The sequence below is a fragment of the Buteo buteo genome, chromosome 6, assembly GCF_964188355.1.
Source record: "Buteo buteo chromosome 6, bButBut1.hap1.1, whole genome shotgun sequence".
In the NCBI taxonomy this organism is placed as follows: Eukaryota; Metazoa; Chordata; class Aves; order Accipitriformes; family Accipitridae; genus Buteo; species Buteo buteo.
This window is the reverse complement of record NC_134176.1, coordinates 14,672,858-14,695,846: the sequence shown is the minus strand read 5'-3', so window position 1 is coordinate 14,695,846 and position 22,989 is coordinate 14,672,858. Positions and strand designations below refer to the sequence as shown.

At 40.1% G+C, this 22,989-nt stretch overlaps 2 protein-coding genes across 4 annotated transcripts in view; one reads left to right on the top strand and one right to left on the bottom strand.

Moving 5' to 3' along the window:
* SETD3 (SET domain containing 3, actin N3(tau)-histidine methyltransferase) overlaps nt 1-3,548 on the bottom strand; it is a 64,403-nt gene extending 60,855 nt beyond the window's left edge. Inside the window, exon 1 of the mRNA XM_075029862.1 lies at nt 3,396-3,548. The gene's annotated coding sequence lies outside the window, so the exon portion shown is untranslated. The remainder of the gene's footprint in view (nt 1-3,395) is intronic.
* Nucleotides 3,549-3,901: 353 nt separating this feature from the next.
* Nucleotides 3,902-22,538, top strand: CCNK (cyclin K). Of its 3 annotated transcripts, none has more exons than XM_075029868.1 (11): nt 3,902-4,068; nt 5,930-6,196; nt 7,226-7,307; nt 7,904-8,035; nt 8,865-8,970; nt 9,112-9,169; nt 11,504-11,673; nt 14,115-14,401; nt 18,265-18,298; nt 19,003-19,077; nt 21,210-22,538. In XM_075029868.1, the coding sequence occupies exons 2-11, from the start codon at nt 6,000-6,002 to the stop codon at nt 21,830-21,832; spliced, it is 1,764 nt and encodes a 587-aa protein (XP_074885969.1). In that variant the 5' UTR covers nt 3,902-4,068; nt 5,930-5,999; the 3' UTR covers nt 21,833-22,538. The 3 variants fall into 3 exon arrangements, with proteins under 3 accessions (XP_074885969.1, XP_074885970.1, XP_074885971.1); XM_075029869.1 differs by lacking the exon at nt 3,902-4,068 and adding an exon at nt 4,259-4,350; XM_075029870.1 differs by lacking the exons at nt 3,902-4,068; nt 7,226-7,307 and having other exon boundaries at nt 6,129-6,217.
* The last annotated feature ends 451 nt before the right edge of the window (nt 22,539-22,989 follow it).

The following is a 22,989-nucleotide window of genomic DNA, read 5'->3' as shown; positions in this document are numbered from 1 at the left end:
AAAGCATCTGGAAAAGAGGGAAGATTGAACCACTGCTGTATACACTGCATGCACCTACCCTGCAAAAAACAAACTTTATTAATCCCATTTTGGTTTCAGGTTAAGGAAAGAACGATAGTATATAAATATTACTGTGATACTGGGAAGAAGCCACTATGCAAAATAATATCAAAAGAAGTTACTAAAATCAGCTAAATGTTTATTTGATGCACTTACAAAAAAACACTAACTCCAAATTTAGCTAATTGTTGGGAAGCAAATTCCAAAAGACATTTAGTCTTATAATTACAATCAAATAGATCAAATACATCTTGACAATATTCTGAATTGGGATGCTCAAGATACTCCTAATCTACTAAAAAAAAAGTAAGTACTGTCAGTTTGACATTTTCCTCCACCCCTGCCCTGCAGTTGATCCTAGCTAGATACTAAATACAGGACTGCCTCATAAGTTAAATAAAAACTTCTGGTAAGAAATTATTAATTTGAAGGTAACAGAAAATGCTAAAGGGCAAAGAAAAATGGCTACATCCAAGACAACATCCAAAAGAAAAGTATGTATTTCATAATTACTATCACTTTTATCAGCTTGCTAAGTCTGAACTGTTACATTAATAACTATAGGCTTGTCCCTATGCCTGTCCACCTTCCATTAAAGCTTTCTTAGGCAGAAGGAGTGCTTCTTACTATAAACACCTCACTGATCTTCTAGGGAAGATAGCTTACTAACTATCCCACAGGAAACAATTCAAGCTCTTTCTTAATGATTAATAACCCCCTTGCCTCTATTTTGAACCAGCTCCTCAGACAACTATTTGACCAGAAAAGAAAAAATATTTACTCTTTGCAAAAAAGAAGCCATAAACAGACTGTTAAACTCTACCACTTTGCCAACCTACTTTTGTCATTTCATTTCTTTGCTTGAGTTTAGCTCCTACTGAAGACTCCCACAGACTTTTTGTTCCCAATTCCTTTTGAGCAGAATTAATTAAAAAACCTAACATACTGTTTTATTTGCATGTTTCTAAATATGTTCTTAATTTAGAAAATATTAACCTCACTTTATAAAAATATAACTCCTAATTGAGAATGAAGCAAGTCACTGACTTCAGTCATCAGCATGGACAGACCTAACAGAACAGCCCAGGCCTCCAAAAACACTCAATGCTTAAGCCATGGGCATTGTGATGCATCCTTTAGCAAGCACTGAACACTATGACAGACTGGTAGTAAAGATACAGATCCCCTGAGATCTCCAATACCCTTAAACTGCCTCTTTCAAAGAGCAAGCACTAGAACACTCATTTGCTGAAAACTACCCAATACATCAGTTTAACTGTATAATCAGTACCACTATGATAAAGTATGTAATACCTTAGATACAGTAGATGTGTCTAAGTTCATTATATTTATTACAATAAAAATATCATCAGGATGTACACTATTCCATGCAGACAAGCATAATATGGCTTCTTTTTAAATTATGTATAGTAATCAGGCCATCTCTAACTGGGAACAGTAACATACAGATTACAAATGATTTCAGAGTTTGCAGCATTTCTTCCCCCAACACCCTAAATCTATTTCTAGGCACACCATGCCAAGGATGTATTTTCAACTGTACTTCAACATATACTTCAATCCAGCTTGCTAAACATAACTGAAAGCTCTATTAAAGCGCAAGCTGGCACGCTTGAGTCTCTACCATATTAAATTACTTAACTGAGCAAAAATATCGGGAAACACCCCCGCGTTTGCGGCCATCATGCCATTCCCTCCAACGACTTGTACACTGGCTTACTATTTTATACCAGGAACCAGATACCGGACATGCAGAATGCTATAGCCGTTTACTCACCTACAAAATACTATGTTTCACTTTATAGTTACAAGCTTACACCAACAGAAAGCAGAAAACACTTGTGAGACATCAAGCTAATACTAGTAGCACTTTTCACAGAACAAAGCTGTCAGCTGAAGAGACAGGTGCTTACCTTACATGCTCTTGGAAGGGACAAAGGCAATTTGCTTTCAACTTTATCTCATGAGCAAGCTTAGATTCCAAGGACAAGTCCATCCAAAAGACCAGATACCAAGCTTGGGAGAAGAGCAGCCTTGAACTAAGCTGTGAGAGTCAACTTCCAAAAGGAAGAACCAAGCTCATCCTGACAGCCAAGGGTTGCCTTTGGGTAAAAACCCAAATGCCACTTTAGTTCAAAATTTAGGAAGTTGCTAAGAATTAAAGACAAATGCAAAGCACAGCCTCAGCTTAAGCAACTCTAAGCAAGTGTTGCTGGCTAAGAAGGAAGATGAAGAAGGGTTCACGACAAGTTCCGTCTCAGCAGCTGCTGTAGTAACAGGGGGAGGCTCAAACACCGAGGCTGTTTCAGGAGTAGCGTCCTCATATGTAAACAGTTTAAATGACAGTTGTCTTAAGAGTCAAAGATTTATTCGAACTTTAAAACCCACCTTTTTTCCTCTAAACAGGTTTAATCTCTTTACTTAAGCAGGTTGAAGACTGGCTGAGAAAAGGAAAGAAACCAGAGCACTCTCTTCCTGCCAGAGGAGGACTCTGAGGAGCCACACACCAGCAGAAAGGCTCCCGAGCCAGACCCCTGGAGGTACGAGAAGCTCTGCAAAGCTGAAGAAGTAGGAGTAGGGAGTATTCAAAACGTGTCACACACAAAAAAAGAATCACATCGCGGAGAAAGCAGTTTTAAGCCGTTTGTTTTACTCTGGTTTCTGATCAGCCTCTCGGGGGGGGGGGGGGACAAGGGAAAGGAGCGGGAAGACGCGAATGTCACCGCCTCGCTCACTTTAGACCTGGGTTGAAACGAGACCGACCCACCCACGGCGGAGCAGGAGAGTGAGCCGGCCGTGGGCCGCGCAGCGCACGCCGGCCGCCCTCGGCGAGGCGGCGGGAGGGAGAAACGCCACGGCGAGTGGGGAGCCGGAGCGCCGGCCCCCCGCTCCCCCCGCCAGCGGGACGGGGGCTGCAGCTCCCCGGAGCGGCGCGGGGCGGGGGCAGCCCCGCACGCGGAGGGGCGTGGCGCGTGGGCGCCCCGCGCGTGGGGTAACGGCCGCCGGGGAGGGAGGGAGGGAGGAGGCCAGGGCCGGGGCCGCCGCGGAGGGGAGATGGGGGGGGGGATGAAGGGGCGGCGAGGCCCGGGCCCGCGGAGCGTGTCCCGGGGCGGTGGGGGAGGGGGTGTCCGGAAAGAGTGGCGCCTCCCGCGGGAAGGGAAGCGGCGGGGCCGGCCGCGGCGGGGCGAGGCCGCCGGGAGGGCTGAGGGGAAGGGCCCGGGCCCGGTCCCCGGCGGGGCGGGGTGAGGGGGTGTCTCGCCAAGGGGCGACCGGCCCAGGCAGGGGAGGGGGCCGCGGGCGAGGCCCCGCCTTACCTCCCGCGCGGCGGCAGCTCCTGCCTCGCCTGCTGGGAGCGGCGCAGAGCCGGAGCCCGAGCCCCTCGCGCCGGACGCCGCTGCCCGCGGGTGGGGGGGAGGGAGGCGGCGGCCGAGCTCGCCCCAGCCCCGCACTCCCAGCCCGGCCCCGCCCGCCGGCCCCGCCCCCTCCGTCGCCCCGCCGACCACCATTGGCCGAGGCGCGTCCGGCCGGAAGGCCCCACCCCCTCCAGGACTCACGACGGCCAATCCCCAGCGAGCACCCCTTCTTCCCTTAAAAAGGGCAGACAGCTCCCCCATTGGCTGAGACTTAACCCACGCCTTCAGATTTCTATTGGCTTTCGCGACTTGCAGTCTTCTCCCTTCGGCGTTCTGATTGGCCTGCTCCAAGACCACGGGAGCACGTCGCCCGCCTGCTTCTCGCGCTTAGCAGCCGCTGAAGGAGCCGGGATTGGCCGGGCCGGGCCGGGGCGGGGAGGGGGAGTTGCCGCTTCTCATTGGCCGTTAGGCAGCAGGGTCCCCGTCCTCGCGCGCTATGCCCTCGTGACGCCGACGTGATGACGCACGAGCGGCCTGGCCTGGTTCCCAAGATGGCGGCGCGCAGGGCGCGGAGGCTGCGCTGTCGTTAGAGGCTTCTGCGCTCCGCTGGGCTTTTCTCTCCCACGCGTGGCCTGTGAGTGCGTCGCGCCTGCCCGGGGCTGCGGGGCGCCGGCGGCTGGGGCCGCCCGCCCGCTCTCCCGCGCCGCCCGCCGGCCAGAGCTGGGGCCTGGGGAAGAGGGAAAGGGAGCGGGGAGGCCGGGGCGGGGAGCGAGCGCCTCCCCGGGCACCGGCCGCCTCGTCTGCGGCGGGCGGGCGGGCGGGCCGGCCGGGTCTGGGAGGAGCTGCACACACCCCCTCGCCGGTTTGGGGGCTGCAGGGGACGGAGCTGGGCTCTCGGTCGGATGGTTCGTCTGAGGTAGGATGTAAAAGAGCAGGGATCGAGCTCCTGAAGTCTTGTCTGTGTTAATGGGGTGCGTAAGAACGCAGAAGAAAAACTTTTTATTTTTCTTTTTGGTCGCTACGGTTTGGATCGGGATGCTTGAGGTGGTTCGTTGAAGATGTTGTCGCGTTGGTGGTTTTTATTCCTGATTTTGTAATCAGAAATGCTTTCGCTGCTCGGAGAAGCGGGTCTCGTCGCTTCGGGCGATTTTGGTGTTAAGAGGGTTTTAAACCGTTCAGAGCGTTAGGAAGCAAAATAACTTGTAAGGAAGAAGAACCCTAACAGTCGTAAAAAAAAATAGTGCATTCTAGGTAAATGTGATGCGAGTGTGTCGTCGTGACATGGCACTCTTTTGTTGGGTCTGGAGATAGTTTTAAGTAGCCATTCACGTATTTGTGACAGAGTTTGGATTGGTCTGTGATCGGTACCATTAGTTGTGAAGGTTCTTCCAAAAACAACGTGGCGCAAGGATGGTTTTCTTTATTCTGAAAAAGAGAAACTTTTTGAATTTGAGCGAGATGCTGATTGCAGGCATCATTTTTCTGGCAGTTGATGTGATCTTTCTTCCGTTTTCAGAAGAGAAACATCTGGAAAACGTAACAGCTTAATTTTAAGTGTTTTAAGTTTGGGTCTTCCTCTGACTGTTTTGCTTAGAGCAAATATATTGCATCATACTTTAATCACTCTTTGTAATGCGAACATTTGCAGGTGACTGCAGTAATTTGTGCGTATTATCTGTAGCTTATGGAATTACAGTAAGAGTAGTTTTGTGCCTGAAAGAAATGAAGGCAGCAAGATAGTCTTCATTCTTTACATTGAGGCATGGCTGAACATCAGTCATAACTCAAAACACCAGAAAGTTGCCTGCAGAGCTTTGTGATGTAAATATACCTACCTGATGTGCTGGTAAACACAGGAGAGTAGCACACTCTTTGACTGTAATCAACTGCCTTGTTTTTTGACAACGTTAGATACCGCCTTACTTTACAGACTCACATCAGTTGTCTTGGTCTTGGTATGTGAAAGAACGCTACCTTTTTTTTCTTCAAGTAATACAAGTACAGACCACTTTACAAAGCTTTTTGCCAAGTGGTTGCTGCTATCTTACCAACCAGGGATATTTTCGGGAGACCAAGTATTTAAATTGCCATTCAGACTGACCTAATGAATGTGTTTCGTAGTTATGAACAGCAACTTGATCCCCTCCCAACTTTTCAAATCTTGCTGCTACCATCACTGAATTGCTTTTCCCTATTTTGTGGACAAAGTAGGTGAAAGTTGTTCTACTAAGAAGTATCAGATATTGTTGATAATGCATTCTTGAAGTTTCTTTATTAAGCAGATAATAGCAAAGATAACCTGTGTCTATTTCTTTGAATTGATTTTGCAGTATATGGGGAGGATTAAGGGCAAGGTTAAACATTACTTGTCTTTGAGCATAGAAAAAGTCCCTTCCAACGGGTAAGACTAAACACTATTCGTCTTTACTCATCTTTGAGCGGGGAGGGGGAAGTCCCCTCCATTTTTAAAGAAATCGTTTTGTCTTTTCTTAAAGGTCCTGAAGCGACTATCTGAAGACTTCATTTTTGAAAACTTAAAAAGCAAGAACAATTCTGTTTTAATAAATGAAGGAGAATAAAGAAAATTCCAGCCCTTCTGTAAACTTGGCAAACCTGGACCATACAAAGCCATGTTGGTACTGGGATAAGAAAGATTTGGCACATACACCGTCACAGCTAGAAGGGCTTGATCCAGCCACTGAGGCGCGATACCGCCGGGAGGGGGCCAGATTCATATTTGATGTGGGGACACGTTTAGGGCTGTATCCTTTAAACTGATGTTGGTATGAAATGTCTTTATGAATGGGAGTTTTCAGAATAAAATGTACAAGAAATGTCATGTGTTTAGTTAGCTGTTAAAATGTTTCTTAATCATTAATCAAAAATCTTTTTGAGTTTACTTGCCTTTTGATGTACTGTGTTCCTACACAGTTTTTATCCATTCATTGGATAAACAAGGTTTCAACGGAACCGTTTTAGCAATAGAGAAGTAAGGTGATACAGACTTGCCAATTAAGGATAACTTTTGGTAGTTAGGGAAGTCAGTCTCTTACTACATTAATCTACGTAACTTCTCAAATTTTGCATTTTGCATTCATTTGTCTACCTATTTTGAGGTATATATCTGAGGCTTCTAACCTCTGGGGTTTTTTTTTAGATCAGGTTGGGATTTACAACTCTGTATATATTAGTAAGTTCTCCTCACTGTCCCACTTTCTCACAGACTGCCACTTAAACTTTTTGCTTCCTATATTCCTATGCTTCTTTTAATCTTCTCTGTTCTTTGTTTAATAAAACCTGTTGAAGATAAAATTTTACTCTTCTCCTTAAAGAGAAGAGTAGGGAGCATGTTCAGATTTCATTTGTATTTGTAGGTGTGAATAGTTAGTAACTTTCCTCCACACCAACACTTCAACGTGAAGTGATAATTGTTCTGTTCCTTCAAAATACCTGCTGCTGGTTTTGACCTTCTCTGAAGAGGTATGGTTTAACACAAGGATGACATTGTGTGGATCCTGCTATAAACATGATTGGGACTTCACACGCTTCCAATAAATGCTTTAGATATCAACTTCATCTGGGCTGAATCATAGTATTTACACAGTCTTGAGGGGTTTTGTGGCTTTTTTTCTGAAGCTCCTGTTTTACTTGCCGTTTTTTCTAACTGGTCATTGAACAGACAGTTAGTTACTTGAGGTACTCGAGACAGCAGAATGTATCTTTTCCTTTGTGTATGTTTGGTTTTAAATTTGGTTTGTGCCCTGTTTGAAAGTCCTTATTCTGCACCACAGACATTATGATACTCTAGCAACCGGAATAATTTATTTCCATCGGTTTTATATGTTTCATTCCTTTAAACAATTCCCAAGATATGTAAGTATTTACAGTATTGATGACAATACAATGATTGCACTGGGCATGGACTATTTGAAATGGTGATAAGTCACTTGGGTACTACTGCTGGCCACCACTCTGAATGATGAAAAATCAGCATTTATCTTTTGATCATTACAGTTTAAAATACACTGTTCTTGCTTGTTTACACATTTCTGTTTATGCTTAGAAGCATATTTATATTGACATTGCAGTTATGTCTTGCTGATACCGTTCTTTAGAAAGAGTAACAGCTATAGTTCTGGTGCTCCTGTATTGGCTAAAAGAAAAAAAGCAGTGTAATACCATCTTAAAACTGCTTGACAGACTATGCTGAACCAGGACAAATTCTTTGGGTTTCTGACCTTGAAGTAAAGTTGTATAAAATGGACAGTCCTCCAAATTTTGTATTTTTCCTTTGAGAAAGTACAAGCTTAAATTAACACTAAAATAAAATCAGAAATTAATAAGCTAATTAAGTCTTTCCTGGGAAACTTCTACAGAACTGTTAATGGAAACTGACAGTGCTTTTACAGTGCTATACTGTATTGCACATCTACATGCAGACAACTTTTTGAAAGCACTTTTTTTTTTAGGTGACAGGAGCCTGCTGTCTCTTCCTGGCAGGAAAAGTCGAAGAAACTCCTAAGAAATGTAAAGATATAATTAAAACAGCTCGTAGCTTGCTAAATGATGTACAGTTTGGACAGTTTGGAGATGACCCAAAGGTAAAAATACTCATGTTGAAATTTATTTAATCTTATTGTACTCCAGCAAAGTGGCATACATTCATTAGAGCACTAGCTGATTTTCAGTTGTTCTAAATAAAATTATATGTTCAGCATGCATTTATGGCTCTTTTGGGTAATGTGATAGGTAACTACGAAAATAATTCTTTCTAATACAAGTAGCTATGGGAGCCTACTGGGATAATCCTTTGCATTAAAAGTTTACGTTTGATTTCATGTAAATTCTGGTGTTATTTTGGAAATTAAAGTAAATTCAAGTAATTCCGATCAAAGCTGGGAATGTCATCAAGACATAAACCGTATTTGACAGTCTTAATGTTGTTTTAGGAAGCGATTAATGGCAAATTTTAAGTCAAGTAATACAACTACATCTCAAAAGTATTGAGAAACTTCCTGTTTAGAGTATTTGACTTAGCAAAACTATGGTTCTCTCAAAATTTGCGTATTATAAATAGCAGAAGGATCTGAAACTTGGGAGAGAAATGTGGTGAGAGCTTACCGTTTTGTTGTGATTTTGTATGTTTGGTACTTTTGTGCTGTGTCTGGTTCAATTCTTTCCTCCATGGAGTGGAAGGAATTTTAAACACCACATCCCCTCTCCTGACAAATAAAACTGAAGAAAAAGTATCTGGGTTTAAAATAATCTTTTAAGTTGGAGAGATTTCTGTTCTCCTTGGAAACAAACCCTAATCAAGCAGAAGCAAAGATGTTTGCCTGGAGATGCTATGCAGTCATGCTTTATACCAGCATAAAATATTTGTAAGTAAAAGAAGGAATAATATTGTGGTTACCTTGTAACATTCTCTAGGAAGAAGTGATGGTTCTTGAAAGAATCTTACTACAAACAATAAAGTTCGATTTGCAAGTGGAACATCCATACCAGTTTCTTCTCAAATATGCCAAACAACTCAAAGGTAAAACATTACAGGGTGAGCAAGTAATGCCTGTTATTAATTTTCAAAAATTAATGTATATTAACAGTGCAAGAATATTCTATTTCAAATTGTTTGTCCTTCCTAATTTTATTTCTTACAACTTTCCTGATTGTTTTTCAGGAGACAAAAATAAAATTCAAAAACTGGTTCAAATGGCATGGACGTTTGTCAATGACAGGTAAGATAATTCTAGGAAACCTTTTGAAAGTGAAATACTTACTGTTGCTTACTTTATTCTGGGTTAGATATTTCTTTGACAAATGTTTATGTTTTCTGCTTATTATATGTTTTCTTTCTTTCAGTTTTTCTTTGCATCATTGCCATGATAGTTCCATTGAGCAGGGAATCTAGGATTAGTATAGAAGGAGACCATTAAGACCTTTGCAATTTTGTGGTAATGATTTAGTGCTGTGTTAAAAAAAAAAGCTGCTGTTTGAAAGGGCCAAACCAAATTATAGATCTCTGGGATAGAAGCTGGCTTCTTGCCCAATCTGAGATATATGTGGCACATTCTGACACAGGAAGGTAACTTCGCAATTCCATCATGTTCGTCAATGGTTTTTTGTTTTTTTTAAAGCAATGTTTTGGTAATAGTAAACTAGCCATTAAATTCAGTGATGAATACAGGTTTTAGCTCTAGCTTTAAAGTTTCTTGAATAATGGATTTGCAATACAAGGATCGCATCAATTAATAGGAGTGTGTGTAGAAGCATTTTTCATGTGTTGGAAAAAAAACCAAAACAAAATGACTTGATACACTTTAGTCTTGATAAGGAGGATTCTACAGAGCTAGGCAAGTTAATTCACCAAGGACGGTTAAATGTAATTTTTAATCTCCATAGCAAACCCTTAAGAAAACATGTAAGTGGCCTGACTATTCAGAAATGCTAAATACATTGCTTTCAGTCATACCTACAGCAGCAGAATACCATTAAAAAAGAGTTGCATTTTTATTCATATGCCTTATTTGAAGTAGCCCCATGTGGGTCCAAATTCTGTAGATAGCACCTAAACTCTCCAAATTAATTTGAGCAAAAGGTTGCTTAGTGAGATGTTTACTTCAGCTGCTGTCAGTCTTGCAGGTGATGATTTGACAGGTGGAACAAAAATGTGGCTTGACTGTCACTGTTAAGTTTGTCAGGGAAAACTTAGGTTATTTATCCATCAAACTTTGGACTGTACTTGGAATTAGATGGTGTTTAATAATTGAAGAAATTTAATAATTAAAAAAGCTGCACTTCAGGAAAACATTAGTATGAAGTTGGAGTGATTGTTTCAAATAATACTTATGTCTGTTTTTGAGAGGCTGTCTTGTGCTTACTTAATAGGCACCACATTAGAAGTGTACTTGTTTTCTAGGATCCTGGGAAAATAATTCTGTACTTTGCAGTACAGGCCTTTAGAATAGGGGGTTCTCTGTTTATGCAGCTGCAGTACACCCCCCAAGTAAATGTCATAAATTAATAATAAGAAAACAGTGTTCTAAGAGCTAGTTCTTTTGTCTTTTACTGTTTACTGCTGACCTGATTCTGCCAGTGTTGAAGTATCCCACTGGCCTTCAGTTACATGTAGCCCACTGGAGAGAAAATGGATTTAAACCGCTGCCTAGGGTACTATTTTGATGCATTTAAAGACATAATAATGAATTCATCAGTCAATTTGCAGAAACTTAACTGGTGAGCTGGATCTAAAATTCTTTAAGCAGATCCTATGTTACAGAATCTATGGAGGAAAAAGAAAGAAAAAAGGGAAAAACAAATTTTGTCATTTAAAATTAATATCAGGAAACAGTAACTGATTATGACAGGAACTTAGTCAGTCAATGTCAGTAATACCAATAATATCAGTTATTTTAGCATTAGCTTTAACAAAGGCTTTTCAAGAGAACCTTTTACAGTTTTTGCAGCTTGATCTCAAACTTGCGTCGTGCTTGACAAGTTGCTTTACAAGTTCATGTTGGCTGTTCTGTGGGGGGGGGTTGGGTTTATTTAGTACTTGTTTACATTTTATTGAAAAATCTTTGGACGCTCTTAAAATGCAGATGTGGGCATCATTCCCCAACCAGTGTAACGCAGTGACAGCACAGTTGTGTAGCAGCAAACATGAATGCTGTATTTCGTTAACCCTACAGGTGGAACTACAGTGGAATGTAGCTGCTCAAACCTGGAATATAATGCTGTCTTTTCCCTCTTCTTCCACACCCTTATAGTGTTAGGTTTTCTATTTTTAAACTCCAAACTTGATGTTCCTATGTGGTGTATTGCTTCTGTAGGCATATCCCCTCTGTATTATCTGTGTAAAATTACCTTGTTTCATGATAGCAATAGTGCAGAAACAGTTTAGTTTTGTAAACTCTTTTGCTTAACAAGGCTCTTAACATCTCAGACAATTTTAATTAAAGTGTGGTGGGATTTTTTTACCCTGTTAATTATAGCTGTCGTGCATTGAAGTGTTGTACTTTGACAATCAGAATTGTCTTCAGGGTTGTGTTTTGGTTTTTTTTATATTCCAGTCTCTGCACTACACTGTCACTACAGTGGGAACCTGAGATCATAGCTGTTGCAGTTATGTACTTAGCAGGCCGTTTGTGTAAGTTTGAAATACAGGAATGGACGTCAAAACCAATGTACAGGCGATGGTGGGAGCAGTTTGTCCAAGATGTTCCTGTTGATGTACTGGAAGGTATGAAAAACATTTGCCATAAACAGAGAGGAGTATTTCCTTTAACTGTGTGACCTAGGTCATAAGTAAATGCAAATTGCTTTCTTTTTAGGTTTTAGTAAAAATAATCACGTGTAGAGTATGTAACTTGGATCATATGTGCTATGCCTTAACTGGGTTTTAAATTAAACTTATTAGATGGGCTTAGTCTGGAAGCTTATTTAGTTATCATGATTAGTCTTCTAGTCAGTATTTGCTTTATGACTTGTTTAGTTTATAACACGGATAATTAGCTGCTAAGTTGTCATGGTGTGCATTTTCTTATTTTTTAATTATTCCCTTCTCCCCATTTTAAATAAGCAGCTCTACAAACACTGGAACTAATGGAGCCTGGTTTCCAGTAATTTTCTCATTGATGATTGACCTCTTTAACCAAATTATGCTAGGTTATTAGGGGTTTTTTACGGTGTACCACGACTGAGGGACAGATTGTGGGGATGAATTCTGGTGTGTGTGAGAATTCTGGCAGGGGATGAATTATAGATCTTTTTCATCAATACAGATATCTTAGTACTATTCCTTTTGTGTGTATACATTGCTCATATTTACCTGTTGCTTGCCCTCTTGAGGGAGAGAACCCCAGGAAGTTAATAAAATAAAGCAGGACCTTTCTTGACTCTTGTTAAGTAAATTGTGGTTATATGGCCACTAATTTGTCTTCATTAAAATTTTTAATGACTTACCTGGTACAAATGTCAGGCTAAGCATACTTCTAGTTCCGTAAATTGCTTTAGAAACCTTCTTTAAAAATCGATGCATGTTACAATCTGGCATTGGGTTCTATGGAATTTTTAAGTGAAACGGTATGTGTTGCTGTTCAGGTGGTTTGGCCTTTGTTGCTCTTACAACTTTCAGGTGAATACCCTACAGTTCTGATGATTTCTTAAATGGTTACCTGTTCTGTTTGTATTACAGTTTTTTTCAGAGTCCCTTCAGTTTCTGATAGATCCGCTACTGAATCCTTGTCAAAGAGCGTTGTAGAATGGAATATCTCTCCAGTTTCTGCTACTGCATTAGTGAATGTTCATGGAAAAAACTCATTTAGCTTTTCTAGAAAGGTTTTCTTTTCCTTGAGTGCTGCTCTTGCACCTGGTTATCAGTTGGTCCTACACATTTTCTTACAGACTTTTAGCTCCTAATGTGTTGGAAAAATAACTTAGTACTAGTCCTTTACTTAGTTTCCTGAAACTTTTTTGACTGGCCTAACTAGACATGTATGTTTTAACATACAATCTTTCACCCACTTTCTTACTGTATTACTGCCCTGTTGTTACATGGTTACCTGGCTCTCCAAGCACACAATAATGACATAGAGTGTATTAATACCAAGACACTTTGTTCTTCTTCTGGAAGGAGTGCTATAGAATCATAGAATCTTTTGGGTTGGAAAAGACCTTTAAGATCATCAAGTCCAACTGTTAACCTTAACAGTGCCAAGTCCACCACTAAACCATGTCCCTAAGCACCACATCTACATGTCTTTTAAATACCGCCAGGGATGGTGACTTAACCACTTTCCTTGGCAGCCTGTTCCAACACTTGACAACCCTTTCGGTGAAGAAATTTTTCCTAATATCCAATCTAAATCTCTCCTGGCACAACCTGAGGCCATTTCCTCTCATCCTATGGCTAGTTACTTGATAGAAAAGACCAACACCCACCTCGCTACAACCTCCTTTCAGGTAGTTGTAAAGAGCGACAATGTCTCCCCTCAGCCTCCTTTTCTCCAGGCTAAACAACCCCAGTTCCCTCAGCCGCTCCTCATAAGCCTTCTGCTCTAGACCCTTCACCAGCTTCATTGCTCTTCTTTGGACATGCTCCAGCACCTCAATGTCTTTCCTGTAGTAAGAGGCCCAAAACTGAACACAGTACTCGAGGTGTGGCCTTGCCAGTGCCAAGTACAGGCGGGTGATCACTTCCCTGCTCCTGCTGGCCACACTATTTCTGATACAGGCCAGGATGCCGTTGGCTGCCTTGGCCACCCGGGCACACTGCTGGCTCACATTCAGCCAGCTGTCGACCAAAACCCCCAGGTCTTTTTCCGCTGGGCAGCTTTCCAGCCACTATTCCCCAAGCCTGTAGCGTTCCATGGGGTTGTTGTGACCCAGGCACAGGACCTAACATTTAGCCTTGCTGAACCTCATACAGTTGGCCTCAGCCCATTGATCCAGCCTGTCTAGATCCCTATACAGCTATATATTGTTCAGCATAGGCAGAAGAAACTCAGAAATGCAAGTATAAATTGAAAAATAATCTGTTTTAAAAAAGTCAAGTAATATTTGCAATGAATTATTCTGAAGTTGATGTCCAGTAAAAAGCTTAGTTGATAATTGTGTATTAAATATACACTTGCATGTTAATGGAGGTATAATCTTTTGGATTTTTTTTTTTTTTTTTTTAAGACATCTGTCATCAGATCCTGGATCTATACTCACAGGGAAAGCAGCAAATGCCTCATCATACTCCTCACCAGTTGCAGCAGCCACCATCTCTTCAATCTACACCCCAGGCACCTACAGTACAGCAATCACAGCAGTCCCAGAGTTCAGAGCAATCACAGACTCAGCAGCAAAAAGAGTCACAACAGTCAGCACAACAACAGCAGCAGCAGCAGCAGCAAACACAAGCACAGCAATCTAAAAAGCCCTCTCCCCAGTCAAGTCCTCCTAGACAGATTAAAAGACCAGCAGTAAGTTTAACTTTGAACTTTAACTTGTGTTTTATTTTCAAGCTGATCTGATGTCCAGCTGATTTAAAGGCTGCAGTGTGCAGCAGACTGCGGTTAGCTTTAAGCATGAGCCTAGTAATTAATTTTGTGTGGTAGACTTCTATTGGTTATGTGGCAGGTATGTTAGTGTAGAACAGCCTTTCCAGTTTTGGCATACCGCATTCTTACTGCACTTGAGGCAAAACCAGTGGAGACACTTTTAAGTCAGCATGAGCTATTAGGGTTCTAATTGCTTGTGGTTCTGTGCTATCAAATTTTCTTGTTGCTATTAAGCAGGCTTGTTTTAGGGAAGGCCTCTTGTGCCATACATGAATGTAGAGATGTGCACAGTGATGATGAAGACATTATTCGACTCTCTGGTCTTTGATTACAAATGTAAGAGAATGGTGACTTCTAAAAGTATGTCAAAATTCTTAGAAAAAGTCTTTCAAAATGATCAAATAACAGTGGAAGCCTATAAATGCATCATACATTAAAGTCTCACTTTGTATTATCACCTCATCATTGACAATAAGAAGGTACACTGGCAGTTGGATAATATCACAAGTACTCCGAGTGCTTTTCCACAGTCATCAAGTTCAAATGAAGCTTTCAGACTTTAATTTACACTTTTTGTGGTTTTTTTTCTCACTTGCAAGTTATCAAAAAAAAAAAGCCTTAAAGTGTTACCCAAATCTTCTTGCATGTACTTAGTAAGAAGAGTGCCTTCAGAAGTAAAATCTTTGCAACAAGTCCATTTAGGAAGTAAATTCTGTACAGCTTTTACAGCTTTTGCTCTAATTTGTAATTAATGCATGCCCAAACCAGAGAACAGACATCAAGAGGAAAAAAAAACCCAAACAAAACCAAAAAGCCATGAAAAAGCAACAAATGATAGAATGAAATGGAATTGGAAGAGTGCGGCATCTTCATAATAGTAGCCTCCCAAAAAAGAGAAAAAACGAAGTCTGTAAAACATTGGTCTTGTAGTAGGTTATATTTTGCAATTACCAGAGGAAAAAAATCTGCACTGAAATACGTAGTTCTTGCACTGAACTTTAGAGTTATTCAGCATAGAAAGCTGATAAAATGTGTTAGTTAGCTTGAAAGTTGGGAGAGCTCTTTTCTTATTTTTCTTCAGCAAAAATGTCTGGGGCAGTTTGGCATATCAGAAACTATAAATAACGATTTGGATTTTTCTGCGTATGTCCATCTGACTGTAAGTTGTTATGAATGCTTGTTCATTCATGTGAAGGCTCTACCTCTACAGTACTACTGATTTCACCTCATCCCATGTGTTAATGAGCTACCTCATGGAAAAAAGTGATGCCTTTTGCCTGAATAGTATCTGTTGTTCTTTAACAAATGCCTCTGGTCAAGCCCTCAGAGCAACTTGCCTTTTCTTGAAATTAAGTTTGAGGTTCATCACCTCATAATTAAGGAAGTGAATAGTACAGATAAAAAGGTAAGTCCTGGTGCCCTGTAGGCATCCAGAAAAAATAAAAAGCAAAGTGTGACTCAGTAGGTTTTTTGTAGGAGAACAGCACAAACAGCATGAATTTGAGAAAAGCAAATGATCTGAAATCTTTCTTTCTCCAGAAAGCAGTCTAGGAGAACAAGACGTATAGTGGTTGAAAGATTTACTTGGTGCTTCTAAAATGTTCTTCAGTTAGATGTACCATAAACCTTACTTAAAATGTTTGCCCCATTCTATAAATAGGGCTTTGAATGACTTGTTCTTTGGTTTGTACAGAATATAAATACACTTTGTTCCTGGAGGCCAGATTTTCCATTTACATGAACTCTTATAACTCCATTACGTTCTACTGAGCCAAGCTACTTTCAAGCAGCTGAGGCATTGGCCCATGACTTACAGACCCATACCAGATGTCTAAAGCATCTGCAGATCCTCTACATCTCTGGTGGTGAAGAGCACTTGAACATTCAGTTGACTTCACTAAAAATATACTGGTGAATCATTAGATGTAAATAATATATTTAGTTTGATTAAACTAGAAATTGTTAGTGGGAACAATTTTAATGCACATAGAAACAGCACTAAAAGAACAGTTCTCTTGTGGTATGGATTGAGCTTATTATGAAAGTACTAAATAACAATCAGCATGCTAATAAATAATGTTGACCCTTGGATGTCATGGCTGGAGCAATACAAACTACAGTGCAGTAGAAGGACCAAAAGAAAGCTCATCTCTATTTTAGCAGCTGCCATTATTAGAGAAGTGATTTAAACTTTTATAGGCTTTAATTTTGTTGCTTCTTGATATTTTTTTTCCTTCAGCATAAATACAGCTTAAACTGATGTTTGGTTTTCTGTCTGCTTGTTCCATTCTAATGTTGTACCTCAGTGACGTTATTTTCTGAACATTGTTCCATGTTAACAAATGCGCAATAATTTAATTGCTTGCCACTTGAAGTGATTAACTGACTTCGCAGAATGAGTGATTTTTTGGAAATGTTGCAATACATAGTGGAGACCTGCTTCTATTTGAAAGTGCAGGGCGATCTGATGTTTGCATGCAGTTTTACAGACAAGGAATTTAGTGCTAGAAAATCGAGAAAGGACCACCCAAGTAAGATGAAGGCAGCAGATGAGTCTGTGAGAGTCACCAAGAAAAGTATGTATGTTTGGAATGGGAAGATAAAATAGATTGTCCTTAAAAAGCAGGAAGGTAGCCAGAAGGTGACTGGAGATGCATTGAAATGACTATCAAAGCAGTATAAGAACGAGGTAGCTTCAGGCAGGCCTTGGCCAAGTCAAGCAAAAATCTTGAGAACACTCATCAGAATTAAGGAAAATTCATTGTTCACGTTGGAGTGAAATATATGTCCGTTCTTGCTGTGGAAATTAAAGTGACGGGAACTGAGCAACAGTTTGTGAAGGTAAAGCCCCTAGAGGTAAATAGTCCCTTAAAAGAACCCTTTCATTCAAAAGCTGTGTACTGTACCCCTCTGACTTTTATCATTAATTCTAAATACATTTGTAACTAAGCTTATTGTATTTAAAATTTCAGTTAGGTTTTCTGCTTTTTTCAAAGACCATCAGCTAGCCATCTTAGTTGGACTAAGTAAGCTGGAAAGATTTTTCTTACTCTCTTGTCTGTGATTCTTTAAAACACCACAACAAAACGGCAAAAACAAAACCCCAACCAAAAACGTGTGATTGGAAGGATGATGTGAGGTTTTGGGGGTTTTGCTCAGTGTGCATAAATTTTTCTTCTGGCGTAACATTTGGCTTTTATACAATGCTTTCCATCTGAAGGCTTCTGAAATGTTTTACACTGAGCAACACTTTCACTGCCCTCCTGTCCTGGTAAATAAAGCATAAAGGCCTGAAGTGATTTTGGCAAAGGTTGAATGGCAGGTCAAAGCAGAATCGGGAACAGAGGCCAAGTCTCTTGCTTTCAGCTCAGTGAGCAGTGTACCAGACCATGACGTATGTGCAGTAGATGATAAATAAATTAAACAAGATGTAATACTCAACAGTGAGAACAGCAGGAAATGCTGTATCTAAAATAACTGCTATTTTTTCAGTCTTTTCATTCTGCCAGTTAAGCTGGGCTTTCCCAATGTGATTTGCCTTTGTTCAGTGTTTGTGTTGCATCTGTCTAAAGAGACTGGACATTATTAACCTCTTAATAAAAATATAGGAACAAATAAAGGGAGGGAGGAGGAAACTGGTTCTGAGTTGGAAACCGGTTCTGGTTTAGTCAGATCTGTACAAAAGCTCTTCAGCAGGCTGTAAGTTGTTTCTATTTTGCTCGCTTGTTACCATTTTAAAATGCTTTGTATTTTGCAATGGTTTTTTTTTTTTTTTTTGTAAACAGGCTGTATCTCCAAAAGAAGAAACAAAGACATCAGGTAAATGTTAATATTCTATTCATATTGCTTTCATTTTACTATTTTAACCAGAATAAGTCATTTGCTGACATGTGCTTAGTTTGTTTGCTTACAGGCTTGGCAGTTCTAAACTATTTTGATCCTAATAATGTGTCTTTAAATATATACTGTAACTATTTTTAAAATGTTCCTAGCTGCAAAACTTGAAAAAATGGAGTATAACTGTGCCCCAAGAGTCCCTTGATACAGTCTGTACAGTAGAAGTCTTGCTAAACTACTCGACTCTCAATTTATAACTCCATGCATCATTTAGAGTAGTTCTTCAGCAAGCTGTGGGACCTTGAAGTGACTGAAGGTACCATGTCATTAAATAGCTGCACTAATAAGTCATCTGTTGGTAATCAGTGACATTTGTAATTGGTTGTTGGCATGGCTGCCAGTAAAAGGCATTTTGTATCAATATATAGTCTAGCTTAAGAAATGCTTCACTGCATAGCTTGAACTTGTAGGCATGTGTTCCTTTGGAAGACTTGTACGTGATACTTGATGCCACTTCATTTATACAAAGGTCTTGATTTTAGTTTTCTTTATTAAACATACCTAGTATATAGGATTTCCACTGTACTTTTGTATATGATATGGTAATCATTAGCATGAGACTAGAGTTGGAATTTGGAAAATATTGCAGAGCAATAGCCAATTAGGAACTTCCAAATGTTTTTTAGAACCACCACCACCATCTAAAATTCCTAAAATTGAAACTTCACATCCACCAATACCTCCTGCACATCCACCTCCAGGTAAGCTTTTATTTTCTTAAACACATTTACTCTTGCTGTTAATTGCCTTGCTTTTCATTCAGATGGTGGTAATGGTGTGGGAGCAGGGGTTGTATAGCCTTAATTAATCAGCTTGGCAAGTAAAAGCATTTCCAGACAGAAGCAAAAAAGTTGTGATAGAAACAAGACTATACTAGGTGGACAAAGGCAAAACAAAGCTGTGACTGTTAAATGCCTAGAAGACTAAAACTAATTATCACTGGCAGGCAAAAACGGACTTATAATATGGCATCTGCCATCCTTTTGAGAACATATTACTAGAGGAGCTTCCAACTGTCCTGTAGAAGTCCTCCATGTTACATCTTTAGTATAGAAATTCTGCAGGGGGATACTTTCTTTGCTGTGTTGCAAAAGAGGACTTTCATCTGCCAGAGAACTTCAACACTGCACAGATGCCTTATGCTTGCAAAATAAACTGTACTGTAGTAAAAATGTGCTTCCAGCACCTTGATGCATTAGCTGTCCTTCCAGTGACCCTTAAATATGACATAAATATTTTATAGACCATGGTCCATAATGTAACTGTAAGATGACAGCTTCTAACAGGGAACTACAAGAGAGAAAAACAGTCCTCTGAAATATAGTAGGACCATTTTTCCTGCTTGTTAAAATCTAATTGAGAAGGGAGGGGATCTTCTAAATATGTTCATTATTCCTTCAGTTGTTAGATCCTGAATGCACATCTTGCATCCAGAATGATTCTGAAAATGAGCAAATGGGGAAATTATTGCCTGCTATAATTTAGGAGCTGGAAGTTATTGAAATCTTAGGTACCACAGCCAGCATACCCACCTTGCATGATACAATTATGTAGCTGTCCTAGGGGACAATTCTGTTGTTAAAATTATAACTGCTTAGATAAGGTAAATCCTATTTAGGCAGGTAATGAATTTGTTTCCCTTGTTATCTAAAAATTTTCCTCTTAGATTTTCTTTATACAAGCAAATCATTGTATAAGCACTGAAAGATTTTAAGAACAGTCTTTTAGAGGCAAGCTCTTGTCTTTTGGGGCTCTCAGGAAGAATCAGGTGAAAACTAAGAATCTTTATTGATCAAATGAATAGAAGTACTAGAAGGAGGATTCATCTCAAATTCCGTTTAGCATTGTCAGTTTAGTTGTTGCATGTCACTGGAAATGACTGCCCTGTATCTGCTTCTAAATAGCTTTTCTTAGTGAACAGTTTTAGATGTTTATATATGCAAGCAAGGTGGATGTCAAGATGGCCCAAACTCTTTTGTTGGGCATTTTAATACTGACTGTACGACCATACAGAGATGTTGCCATTAGGTCAGTCTTCTTATTGTGGTATTCCTTACTTCATAATGTCTGCATTAAGAGGAAAAACAAAACAAAACAAAATTATTTAAAGAGATGACAGCTTAAAGCATGTTCTTCCCAGAAATGGCCAAGTATAATTCTGTAAAATTCTGACCTTTTTATGAACTTCCCCAGACTGTCAGGTACTGACTTCCCTGAAACTAATCAGTGGAACAAAGCTGATCAGATTTCATGTCCCAAGCAATCTATTGCAGTGTCTTTCTTACCCTCCAGTTTTCTTTTTTCTTTCTTTTGGTAAACAGGTTTAGAACTGAGTGTTAAAGACTTGAGACTTTGGCCTGTGTTCTCAAATAATAGTTCCCAACATGGGAGGCAAGTGAAGTGCAGAGGGTTATCCACCTCCTGGAGTATAAAAGAGGTAGAAAGGAGGCCTGGACTAAAGAAGATTGAAGCACTGATCAAAAGATTTTTGGTATCTTGGGTCCCACGACTTTTTAAATCTGCTAGTTGTGATTCTGTCCATCCAGTCTGCTAATTTCTGCTGATTGTAGAACAATATTTAAATTATAAGAAAATAGTAATAAGAAAAGATGTATTTAACTCTTCGAATGGGAAAAGCTAACCTTGGAGCTTTGTTAGGCAGCTTAGTTATTTTCTAGTGCCCTAAGAAGGTCTTACTGGATACCATATGGCATTCAGAGACTTAGAGAATTGAGTCCTCTTTTGATATGTTAACTGGAAGAAAAATGTAAAGTATTCAGAAGCTGTTATTGCTGCTATCCTTCAAAAAAATAAATTAAATTTTCTTTTCCAGAGCGCAAGCCTCCTTTGACAACTGCAGTTTCAATGGGAGAAGCAGAGCAATCTACTACTGTGGACTCAGTAGATATGCCAAAGGTCCAGATTCCTCCCCCTGCTCATCCTGCCCCAGTACATCAACCTCCCCCTCTGCCACATCGTCCCCCGCCCCCACCCCCTACCAGTTATATTACAGGGATGTCTACTACAAATTCTTATATGTCAGGGGAGGGTTATCAAAGTCTTCAGTCAATGATGAAAACAGAAGGACCAACTTACGGAGCTTTACCACCGGCCTATGGACCACCAACTCATCTACCATATCATCCGCATGTCTATCCTCCCAACCCTCCACCACCAGTTCCACCTCCACCCCCTACTTCTTTCCCCCCACCCAATATTCCACCTCCTACTCCTGGATATCCTCCTCCACCTACATACAACCCTAACTTCCCACCTCCAAGACTGCCTCCAACTCATGCAGTACCACCTCATCCACCTCCAGGGCTGGGAATGCCACCAGCTAGTTACCCCCCGCCTACTGTTCCCCCCGGTGGACAGCCACCTGTACCACCTCCAATTCCACCACCTGGTATGCCACCTGTAGCAGGACTTGGACGTGCTACATGGATGAGATAGCATGAGGTAATTTGCTCGATATCCCTTTATGTTGACTAGGCAGGAGTAGCTAGCCAAAACCTACTTTGTAAAGATGAAGAGGAGGGTAATTTGTATAATTTAGATGAAGAAATGAGGAGGTGAAATGAAAATTTAGCTGATCTGTTTGCAGCATTGTTTATGGTGAGTTATATAGGCTTCTAGATTTTAATCAGCTTTGCAGTATCTATTCTAACTTTATACATTTGACGTAAGTTTAAATTGTCTTGAGTTACTCCAGCACTGGATTACTTTGTACTAGCAAAACCAGCCATATTGGCTCAATTATATCAGTAAGAAGAAAATTTCCTTCTAGAAATCAGTGCCTATTTTTGAGTATCAAAATAGCCAGATACTATGAAATTTGATCTATAATAAGAAACTTCATTTTTAGTAATAATTAAAACAACACGATGTCAAACATAAAAGCTACTTTATTTAAGAGAGATTCTGAATGCTAGCTGACTGGAATCATTTTTGAGGTGTTTGCCTTGCTGATATTTTTGTTTGGAATGTACTGGTATCTTAAAGTATTGTATGTTTACACCTATTTGCAAATTCCTGTACATAATATATATATTTTCTAAGTGTGAAAGTCTGAATGTAACAACCTACTGTGATGTACAACCTGGTTATAAATGGGACTACTTCGTTCACATCTACCCAAATAAAATTGATTCTGAATTTAGTGGATTTCCAGTTTTTTCAATTAGTTCAGAATTCATAACTATGGTACTTACTGCAAGATATTTCAGGGGTGGTCTCCCAAATCTTATTCATCAGTTTATTTAAAAAGAATGTATTTTATTTTATTCAACTAGAAGTATACACTATCACAATCAATCTCTTACTTCATTTTTACTAAAATATTTCAAATGAATGTTTTACACACATTATCAAAAAAATCTGTACTATTACTTTCCCTCCCCAAAAAAGCCAGAGTGGTTCAATAATAGGTAAAAACGCGTGCTAAGGTCTAAAGAATTCTGCTATATACACAACAGCAGGTGCTAACTTTTCCAGTTCTTTGTAAATCATATACAGAAAATATAGCAGGGCTGTAAGATCACAGGTTTAACAGAAATCAAACTTTAAACTGATTTCTAAAGCAGCACAAATAGACTTTCCCCACATTATGA

Bases quoted from the DNA above. Each gene is read 5' to 3' on its own strand.
- CCNK (XM_075029868.1), top strand. From the start codon at position 6,000: ATGAAGGAGAATAAAGAAAATTCCAGCCCTTCTGTAAACTTGGCAAAC. The intron at 7,308-7,903 runs GTAAGTATTTAC...TTTTTTTTTTAG, and splicing joins TTAAACAATTCCCAAGATAT to GTGACAGGAGCCTGCTGTCT. The intron at 8,036-8,864 runs GTAAAAATACTC...AACATTCTCTAG, and splicing joins AGTTTGGAGATGACCCAAAG to GAAGAAGTGATGGTTCTTGA.